At 38.6% G+C, this 11446-nt stretch overlaps 1 protein-coding gene across 3 annotated transcripts in view; it reads right to left on the bottom strand.

The window, feature by feature from the left end:
• Window positions 1-184: 184 nt before the first annotated feature.
• LOC145483875 (uncharacterized) overlaps window positions 185-11446 on the bottom strand; it is a 12431-nt gene continuing 1169 nt past the window's right edge. The window contains exons 2-3 of one of the 3 annotated variants that reach the window (XM_081462435.1): window positions 6106-8585; window positions 185-2174 (exon numbers count right to left, since the gene is read on the bottom strand). In XM_081462435.1, the coding sequence (XP_081318561.1) occupies window positions 2143-2174; window positions 6106-8581 (2508 nt within the window). In that variant the 5' untranslated portion in view covers window positions 8582-8585 and the 3' untranslated portion in view covers window positions 185-2142. The other 2 variants (XM_081462434.1, XM_081462433.1) reach the window with 2 other exon arrangements.

The raw sequence follows: 11446 nt of genomic DNA, 5'->3' as shown, positions 1-11446 counted from the left end.
TCACACTTAATTAAAATCTCTATCATTTGTATATGCGTATACTGTACTCGCATTTTAAAATGTCTATCACGTTTGAAATCAAACTTGATTAAAATACCTATCACGCTTGTAATCACACTTACTTAAAATGTCTATCACACTTGTATAATCTTAATTAAAATGCCAATCTCGGTTGGAATCACACTTAAGGTGGCTCCCTATAGTTTTACGATCGCACGCGCGCTGAGGACGAAAGCTCAAGTAATTTGCGCGCGCTCGAAGGAAAACGTCAGTGTTTTTGTACATTTTCTGACGTCAACATGAGCACAAAAAGCAAAACTGACTCTGAATTTTCTTGCGTTTCCTTCGGTGAAATTCCGTAAAATTTGGCAGATTGGTAGTAAATATTTTACTTCAGTCGGAGCTCGTTTTTCAGGGACATCTATAAGATCAGATTTTTGCAGCGGTAAAAGGCATAAATTTGAAAAAATTGAAAAAACTGCCTTTACAAACCCAACTATTTTTGTGTTTAAAATTCGTATCCCGCTGGAAGCGATGTGTTGTAAAAATTTTGGAAGATTTCACCGAAGAAAATTCAAATTCAAGAAAATCACAAATAAAGCCACACAAACAGTAAAAAACACATTTGTTTGGGCATTTATAATTCAAGACTAAAGCCCAAAATTTTAACGGAGATGATAGCAAAACACTATTTAATCATTCGTTATTACCTGTAATATGCTTACATTATAGTCACATTTGATTTAAGTCTATCAGGCTTGTAATTTGACTTGGTTAAAATAACTATTCTAATTCAATACTAATGGTCAAAACCCTGCCAGAGTCACTAGAGAAATAGGTTCACAGCAAAGTGTCCGAAATTACCAACAGACGTTGGTACAGTAATACCCCACTACTTTTTCTACTTAGTTGTGTTTTGTTTTGTTCTTTTAGATCTGGTATGATTAGTTTTGTCGGCGAAGTATCGCTTCAGTATCATTATTCTTTCCGGCAGTAATAAACCTAATGGAAATGGAGCGACCCTGTTTTATGCCTAATTTTGAGTCGTTCGGTTACCATCTCGCGATAACTCGAATCCTCCCTGGAATTCAACTGTACCTATCAATACAACTAAATCAGAAAACAAGAAGTAATGCAAATAGGCCTTATTCACGATAACAGCCATGTTTATTTTTACATTATAATGCAAATCAGGCACGTGATTTCTGAGGGGGCAAACAAGCTAAAATCGGCAAATTTCAGCTGGTTCCTTATCATGTCTAATAATTTGTTTCATATCCATGCATTGGTTTCAGTATTGGGGTGAAAAGACTCCAAGTTTTACAGAATTTCGGCGATTTTATAAAAAGAAAACGGCTCGCGTAGTTAATAAGTCAAGTTATCAAGGAACTTTTTCATACTTAAATTAATAATAAAATCATTATTCCAGAACTTGGTTCCCAAATGTGATTTTGGTGCAGGTACTTGACCATTTAGGCGAGCCGATTTTCAGAAAAATGGGAACCATTTCAATGTTTGCCCCCTGGCGGACAACGTGGCTAATTTGCATTATAATACGAAAACCATCATGGCGGCTATCGTGAATATGGGCTATTAAAAGTCTTGCTTATATAAATTATGTGTACTAATGAAATTGAAACGAACTATTGAGAACTATTGAGAACTATTGAGAACTATGACACGCTCATGTACCTGGACAGAGTTGCTATCGTTACGTTCCCAGCGACGTATAATTAATTAAATATCTATAGAACTGATTCCTTCCCCGGGGGGGGGGGGGGGGGGGGGACTCCAATATAAAAAGAACGGGGGTGCTCGTCGGAAATTTTAAAAAGAACCCTAAAAGGTACCAAGATTCTGTTTTGTGGGCGTGGCTTGAAATTTTTTTCTCCCTGAAGAGGTCCCAATTCTTATATAACGCATTATCTCCTGTCATTTTTTTCGGCTCAGTACCCTAATAGGTACTGCAAAAAAACCTCCCACTATGGTCCTTTTAAGGCTTAACACTTCAAGAGGTACCAAAACCGCATTTTTAATTCCTAAAAGGTACGACGAGCAAATCCGTCATTTTTAAGAGGGAGCCCCCCCCCGGAATTCTTTCCCTTTTCATATGGAGACTTTCCATGTATGCACTTCTTGACTTTAAGTTTCAACGGACGTTCTGCGCGGAGCATCTGTCAATCAGAAAAAAAAGCACAGCTTAAGTAGTTACAGTAGATTATAAACCATATTAAGTAATTAGCCGATCTTAATTTCAAAGTTACGCCAAGTTACACTAATGTGAGTGACTATGTTTATACATTTGGTCTTTGTCTTACGTTTAATCTTCAAACAGCAAACCTCCGGTTGCGACCACCTCTCGTAAGTGAACTGTTTTACAAAATGCCGAAAGTTTCCCAGTCAAATCACTATATTTTGAACCTCTTGTAAGCGACCGCGACCACTTTTCGAGCTAAAAGTTTGAAATTTTCTTTTGTTTTTAACCTCCCGTAAGCAACTACTTGACAGATAATAGAGAGGAAATAGGATAATGTGTTGTAACATTATCATTTTCCTGGGTAGTGCAAGAGACGGAAATTTCTCAATGGGAAGAACCGGTTTTTTTTTTCTCGAAACTGACTTTTCACATGAATAAAACGTCGTATCGGCATAGGCACATGGGATAAGTCTCTTCCTGAGTCACCATATTCCAATGGGGCAAAATTTTGACCCAATATAGTTTGAACTCTCGTAGGCGACCACCTCCCGTCAACAGCCACCTAGGCTTGACATTTTGGGTGGTCGCCTACGGGAGGTTCAACTGTATAATGAGGCAAAATTTTGACTCAGAAGACCGCCTCCCGTAAACAGCCACCCAGGCTTGACATTTCGGGTGGCCGCTTACGTCAGGTTCAACTGTAGCCTATATTTTAATAGCATGTTATTCATACAATTATACAACAAAGTTTATCATAATCAGTATCGTCATTGCCGTAAACGAAAGAAAAACCCTGGCCTTACAACAAGGAAAGTGCAAAGAAAAAAAAAACAAAACAAAAAACAACAACAACATAACAAATCAAAACAAAACACAAAGAAGAACAAAAAGCGGATCACGGATGGTCACAACTGAGCAACATTTGAAGCTGTCAGATCAACAGATTAAAAAAAATCAAGTTTAAATCGATTTGCTGACCTGGTCGCCTGAAGAAAGCGTGACATGCTGTTAATTGACATTAAATAATTTCTGACTTCCTAAGAATGGCGTGACAGAAGCATAAACTATAGAGCTCTCTATACGCGTGTGAAAAATAAAACTGGGAGAAGAAATATTTTGTTTCCTCACCTACGGCAAATTTGGTGATAACCTAATAAATTCCAGAGGAAAACAATGGTCAGGTAGGATTTCTGCTGTCTGGAAAACAGTGGGCTTCCAGGAACCATTTCTGCTGTTTGTCGGTGTCCAAGTGACCTGTATTCAACCAGAGCGCAGGAAAAAACGACGCAGCTGCCGCAAAAATTGCTTTCAGGCTGAACAAGCTGGGTTGTCGCATTTCACACAAACAAAATGAACAAAACAAAAAAACTTCCTCTGCTTTTATGGAGATCTGCGAAATAGGCTCGCTAACAACATGTAAAGGTAAGGTAAACAAAGAAGTCTCCACATAAGTGGCAATGGGAAGGAACAGTGTATGGAGAACATGAAACGCCGCTCCCTGTTACTAAGCCTTTGAGGAAGAGACACATTACAAGCTTGTAGTGAATTAACAAACTCTCACCAAGATAATTGAAAACAACGAGCTTTCTCACAAGTGAGCTAACGTTTCTGCACTCTCGCCGGGAAAAGAAGCAGAACCCACTGATTACAGGGTAAGCAAACAAACCAATCTTTAATAACATTCAGTTTTTGATTGTTGCAAAACGCGACTTTCCTTGCACTAAACCTTACGTAAGACACGAGAAGAAGTTTCACACAAGCCGGTGTTTATTAAACACAGCAAATTATCTGTAATATACAGTGTGCGATGATCAGAATAAATGATAAGAAAGCACTAGTTCTGACAGAATAGAACCTTCAACAGGCTTTTTTCAGCTGTTAAGTAGCGAAAACCTATTGCCACGGCCGCAAAGAGACCCTCAAAATTAATAAAACGGCCAAGTTTGAGAGCCCGTTTTGGCAAACTTGCGAAATAATTTTAAAGTCAGAAAATTTTACAAACGTCCGTATAACACAGTCTTGTGCCCCCCAAGCGGCCATGATTCATGATTTTAGAAGAAACGACGACTGTATGGTGCTCTTTTCAGCAGTATCAACAGAATTTGCTTCCTGAACAATATCAAAAGTTGATAATAGAAAGAAATAACAGTGCAAGGGCTTATTAAACTGGGCTACATCAGTTCTTAGTGTTACTTAGATATATAAAAATTAATAGATTTATTACTCTAAAAATCGTAGAAAAATCCACGCCAACAAGTTAAAATTTGTTGGCTGGCTGTTAAGGAGTATCTAGCTTTATACAATGACAATCTTAATCAACGAAAGTTATTAGAAATGATATCTGTAGTAGTTAAAGTGTGACAGGGTCAGCAGTAGCTGATGGGGGGGGGGGGGGAGGCAAGGCACAGAAAGTCAGTTAGTTTACTTTTCTTAGCAGAACATAAATCATTATACATGATGCACTCAAAATGGCGTGGCTTAAACTTAAACAATCAATCTGACAAAAGGACAAAAGCAATCAAAATGGACCAATCAAAACTCAAAGAAAATACATTGTACTTGTAGGTGCCACGCCTGGGGGGGACTCCTATAGGTTGGGGATGCTTGTCATCTCACTTAGGGGTGTAAAGCAAGGATTTTCATCTCCCTTAAGGCCACTATTTTTAGCTGTGTCAAAGTACTTTTTAGGGTGCATTCAAAAGGGTAACATTTGAAAAATGCTCTCATTTTTGTTTTCCACTCGATTTACACCAGTCTCTTGAGTCTGGTCTACTAGCACAGGCTCCTTTCTGGGTACTCAAGTCTATTCCATTATAAGTGGTATCAGGAGCCCATGGGATTATGGACTCCTGGTGGTAACTTTTAGGAGTCAAAAAAGCTCAAACCACACCCATATTGGTCTCCTTTAGGGGTTTGATTCAAATTTTCCAACAAGCATCCCTGACCTTTTCAGATGGGAGTCCAACTTCCCAGGGTGGCATAAAATATGGGAAAACCCAAGCAAGCAAGTCACGATTAGTTTTGGTTGAACTTTGCATTGGTTGAGAAAGTGGCCTGCATTTTTTTACACTAATTACCAAGTATAGAAATTTAAAACCAGTGCAAGCATGTATTATTTTCCGTACTTAATTAAAGAGCGGTCTAACTAGAGAAGTTAAACTTAATTCAGTTGTATAGGAAAAAAAGTCATTTTCTCACAAATGGGCAAGACAGCTTTATAAGCCAACCATTCTGCTTTGAATTTATCCTTAAGTTTTCAAAAGAAAACAAGGCTGGCCATGTTGACTGATGACAGTGATTATAATCAAGCTGTAGTCCAGTACTTGTCAGGTTAATTTCATCGGAAATCAGCAGTAGTATGGCGTAAGTAAAGTAATGACAATGTCAGTGGGCCAGGAAAATTGAACTGGAAGTATAATACTAACAGTTTTAGGTGGCCATTTACTACAAAATTATTTAATTTAGTTATTTTTCATTTAGTCATTTTGAAAATAGAAATTGCCATTTGGAGAGAGAAACTTTGTCATGAAGAGGGCTTCTGGTTTTGACTCAACTAGTGAGGAAATGAAGCTAAATAAAACGCAATTAACATTTTCATTTTTGATTGAATCATTTTCAAAGCTGAAAATTGTCATTTGGAGAGAGAATTAATTAGTAAACTTTAGACTTCATACCTAAATGATCAAGTCATATATGTACCTTGTCGGTCATAAGGGCACACATAACACACATTCATACAGCAATAAATATAAATTAATATTAAATTATCACTTAGCTTGCAATATCCATAACTGAGAGGTAATTAGCTTATACATAGGAGACACTAGCATACTCATTGTCATATTTGTCTCTCAGTTTTGATTTATCCATTGTCCTCTCTTCCACTATTTCATAACTGTCTTCCTTACCTGCATCATCTATCTGCATCATTATCTTCTCTGTGCTTCCCCCACCAGCTCCATTAGCTGCATCTCTACTTTTCCAGTACATCCTCTCCACCCAGGAGTAGATCTCTACCTTGCGGGTCACATATATCAACAGGTACGCACTCATCAAAAGTGCAAATGAAGACAGCATATGCCAGATGTCGTGGTAGTCAAAGAAGTCCCACAAGACACATTCTGCATTCAAAGTACGGGAAAAGCTTGGTGCTGCAACCTTGCGAGTCGTGGATTTTATCTTGAAGAAGTACATGGCAAACACCCAGAAGATGAAGGTGGCAATCATAAACAGCACACGATGCCAGTTTCTCCAAAAGGCTGCCCAGACTAACCTTGGGTTGCAAAGTTGTTTTATCCCACCACAACAATGTCCATTCCCACTTCTGTGCCTCTTGAAAGACAATGCTACGTCAAAACTCATCAAACCAAGAATGGTCAGTGCTACGGCAGCCACACAAGAAAACAGGAAAAACTGTGACCAGTCATTTTTCTGTTTGAAACCTATGATGAGCAGGCAAAGAGGAAATACGATAATCCAGGTCCACTTCACTACAGCCTCTAGTGACCAGCAATCTTCATTAGTACCAAAATTTTTCCACCTGCAAGGAACCCCAATCTTCTGGAAAGTCCAGATGTACAAAGCAATCAACCAAATAACCAGGGCAATCCAGTAGGCCACTTCAAAGAAATGTGTTAGACCATCAGTATCCCGCACAGAACCCACATAGTTAAACACCAGCAGTGGCGCCACAAAGAATAAGAAATACTTTGGGGCCTGAACAGTTGTTTTACTGGGATCTTTTTGTTCCTTTTCCTCTGCATCCATGAGAGCCTCGCTATTTACTCGGCAGTTGAAAAGTGCAACCACAACTAACCCCGAGATGATGAACATAAAGGCAGAGTCAAACTGGAATGTGAGACGGGAAGGACACAGATGGTACATGGCTGAAAACAGGCCTTCAAAGACCAATGCCCAGGCAAGGGCATAAGCCACTGAGTAATCATATGGCCTGAACCGTTTATGGTCTGCAGAGAGAACATACTTTCTTTTTGATCCGTTTACCTCAAGTGCAATTGCTTCCCTGAAGGAGAATGACAGAGCAAGGAAAATACCATGAATAACATAAGGAACATTGCTCAGCATGAAGTTGGAAGGCATGTCAGCAACGGCAATTGGTCTGTAACAAAGTTCATTGTAGTAGCACAGGTCACGATTGCCTCCTTGTATCATGCTGGACCAGCGTGCAATTACAAACTGGGCTGAACCAACCATGAAACTTATGGCCAGTACTCCAGTTAAGTAAGGGTAGGTCTTTAAACCTTTGCAAAACCATGATATACCAATGACTTCCAGCCATCTTTTTGTGGGGAATGTCTTTCGAGGTATTGGCTTTGGAACAAAGTCCGCAATTCCTTTACTTGGTGCTCTGGCCCTCGGCTTTTCATCTGAGTTCTCCAAGTGAAAGGGAACTGAACACTCATCAAAGTCGGAATTCAGGAAGAAATGAGCAAAAGCACTGATTGCAATACCACCAAATATAGCAATAAGGCACATGTAACCAGCTGGAAGAGCTTTACCAATGGTGTCATACTTATACCCTTGTGTTACAGTAACTTTCACAGTCTTCTCAAAGGCACTTTCTTTGTCAACTTTTTTGCTACGTAATCCAATGTACCACCGCCCTGTTGTAATTTTGGGTCTAGAATACTGTGACAATGTGATCCTGCCTGACCTTGAGAAAGTAAGCTGAATAGTCTGATTTTCTGCACCAGCATTGTTCTCAGAGAGTCCTTGGCTTTGTTCTGCAGAACAACTTTGTGATACCACCAGGAGACATTCCATTTCAGATTCTTCCGAAGACACTGTAATTTGAAGTAAGCTGAAGAGCTGTTCCTCTTGAATGTCGAATGCCCTGACCCTAGCCAAGCCATCAGCTCGAACAGAAAATTCTGCTGTTTCACCAGAAGGTAAAACGGAGTTATCCAACTCAACTTCTACTGCAAACAAGTCATTGGCAGGTGCACCAAAGAATAGGAAATCTACGTCATGCTCAGTTGTTTTTCCAGAATCAATACTAGGACAAGCGTGGAATGTGTACTTTTGCATATTTTGCAGGTCACGAGACTGCGCTACACCCACAAACTGAATTCTAAGGTTTTCAAGAACCATGGAGTACAGAGTACTTAAGTTGCTTGAAGCATTGAATCCTCCCACAGACACACGAACGATGGCTGAATCACTGCGATGTCTAACATGACAGTTCCGGGCATTGCTAAACTGTGAAGTCAAAGAGCCATTCACTTTAACTGTAGTTTCTGTCAAGTAATAGGAATCACCAAAGTCACATTGAACCTGGAAAGATGATTGGTTGGCAGCTGCGGAAAAACTTCCAAGAGTAATCAGCATCAAGCAAAATTGGCCAAGAAATTGATAGATACCCATTGTCCTGGAAAACAAATAGAAGAGAAAATTTAAAATCAGAAGTGTCTAGGCTATGTAAAGTAAGTAACTTCAATTTGCGTGTCAAATGCATCTAGCGTGTCATAGACCTGTAGTGTAACTGGGGACACTTATAGACATAACTAAAAAATTACAGCAGCCACTACACAGTTAATAAAAAAAATATATGCTTACTGAATACTTTACATACCAAAAATTGTTAAAAAGACATACACTAGCTACTAGATAGTTACTAAGAATACTTGAAGTTAAAGTTTCAATATTATTGGCGTTTGTGAAAAGGGAGAGAAAAAAGGCAGATACTTAACTACCAGACCAAGAACTTTTAATAAATGATTTGTAATTGTCATAAAATTTCCGGCTATCATTGCAAATTTTCGCACAAATGTGAAACTGATTTTGCTATACCATGCATTTTACTTTTCCTGCATTGAGATCGATGCTCATGTACAATAAATGCTTTGAAAATTTACTTGTTTCATATTTAAACATCATGTGAAGGGGGGAGGGGCACTTTTATAGTGATAAAATGTAACTGATGTTTGTCCGGCCAAAAATGGGATATGTCCAAGCAAAAATAGGTTAGACTGGACAATTTGACCAGCGCCACCCAGGAAATTATTTGAAGCCCTGCTAGGTCAGTCTTAACAATGTTTCTTTTAAAGACGACAAGGGACGGTTGCTTGACTATTTAAATTTATTATATGGCCAGCTCCATGAGTGGGCAAGATAAACCAAATCCTGCGCTGTGATTGGCTACCCGAGCGGGCAAAAAAAGAACTTGGCCAATATCCAGCCATCTTGACCTCACGCTTGGTCAATATCCCATATATATATTCAACCCTTTATCAGGAATATTGCTCAAAAACCCAGCAATGAGAAGGAAGAAGGGAGAGAATTGGTCAATAAGTTGCTTACGTTATAGAAATCAATATATAAGTTATAACAGTTTTCAATTGAGTCAAAGCTGCCACCACACTTCACAAATCACCTAATGCCTTGTGTACCTAAACAAACTTGCTACTTTGTGGATGAATCAAATCAACATGTGCACAGTGTTAACATACTAACAAATATTTCACCAAATTACTACATTACTGGCTTTAGTTTAGTATTTCATTGATTGACAATGGGAGATTCCTTTTTTTCATCCGCACTGACCCTTGTGGAGGGAGAAATTCACACACCAAATTTTTTTGCTGTCCACATCTTTGAAGTTTGCCTGCAAAGACAATTGAACCCAATCAAACTAAATTATGATTTTGATTACCATATGTTTGATTGAGTTCAGCTAGTTGCTGAACTCAGTTGAACACAATCTAATGGATTGAGTTTGATTGGGTTCTATTTTACAAATCAAACTCACACAGAGCTTGGTGTTTGATTTTGTTCGATTGCTGAACTCAGTCGAACTCAATCGACGGTTTGGGTTGGATTGAGTTTGACTGAGTTCGATTTCCAAATGTTCAATTGACTTTGCCAGGAGGTTCGTGTCTGAGGGATTCGAAATTTTGTAGGCTTTGAAAAGTATTCTGAAAGGCCTTATGGTATGGGTTATACTCCATAGGAGGGGTCGGGGTGTGAATAAAAAGTGGAATGTCCCAATGTGGCACAACTTTTTCAAAGCCTTTCATAGAGTAATAAAGCAAATTCAAAGCAGCCAATGATTTCCCTACATCCTGACTCTCTATATATGCCAGTTCAGATAACAAAAGAAAAACTCTTTTTTTTGTTCATGTAGCAGACCAGAAAGGAAAGCACATAAACTTTGTCCTTTAAATCTCTTAAGCTTATTGAAATAGACTAACTTTAGACTTTGTATCACCTGATGACTTTGATGGTGTCGAAATTATTTTGAAAGAGCTATAAATAAGAACTGCTGATTATTAAAATCCGAGATGTGTGTCATGCAAAAGGAAAACCATTGCTAATGTTATACAAACCGTGCCCTAAAGTATTTGGGTTAATTTACATTTTTTGTCACCTTTTTTTATGCTTGTCATTTACAGTGGGAGATTTAGTGGGGGGCCCAGGGGGCCTCCCCCCTTATTTTGGGTAAAACAAGAAACAAAACACAGAAGGAAGAAAAGCCAGCAGGGCAAGAAAAACAACCCCCCCCTCCCTCCCCCCCCTTCCCTCCACTAGCTCAAGGTCTGGATCCACCACTGATTTAATATACAGATTAGCAAAATAAAAACGTTGTTAACTGACTCTTAGCCTGAGGAATGTTCTTAATACATTCTTTAAATTTTGGTTAATCTCAGCCTCAACGTTCTTATAAAAAAGGTTCTTACAAAAAAAGAGTGAAGAGTGTATAAGGCTGTGCACATTATTTAATTATTGATCATATATTCTACGCTATAAACTGGTTCACTCTTCCACGTATTTTTATTGTTTTTGATCGTTATCAGACGACAATGAACTCTGAATGAATGTCTGGAATGCAGCTGTTGTATTGTTTAATTTAATTATAATTAAAAACAAAATATTTTTCTAAGGCTAAAGACGATTTTAGCAAGAATTAAAATCAGTTTAAATACAAGTCTTTGGGTGGGAATATTTACGGTCGGTTCTAGGAGGTAGAGATACGAGAGAGATCTTAATAAAAATGCTTTATCCTGCCTCTACAGGGTATTGCTTGTTATCTGTTCGCTTTTTAGCGATGTTAATTTTGCAAGTTATCGCTTCCTCGGTTTTCCGCCTTCGTTCGGAGGTGACGTTTTACAGCTTTACGTCGTCAAGAAGATTGCAGCGTACACATCTTATGTAGGAAAGATTCGAAGCAACGCTGCCAGCAACGTATTTTTAACTTGGCATAAATACATACGACTTAAACTGGCTTAAAGT

The sequence above is a fragment of the Orbicella franksi genome, chromosome 4, assembly GCF_964199315.1.
Source record: "Orbicella franksi chromosome 4, jaOrbFran1.1, whole genome shotgun sequence".
NCBI lineage: Eukaryota > Metazoa > Cnidaria > Anthozoa > Scleractinia > Merulinidae > Orbicella > Orbicella franksi.
The sequence above is the reverse complement of the archived record's forward strand: the minus strand, read 5'-3'. Positions and strand labels throughout refer to the sequence as shown.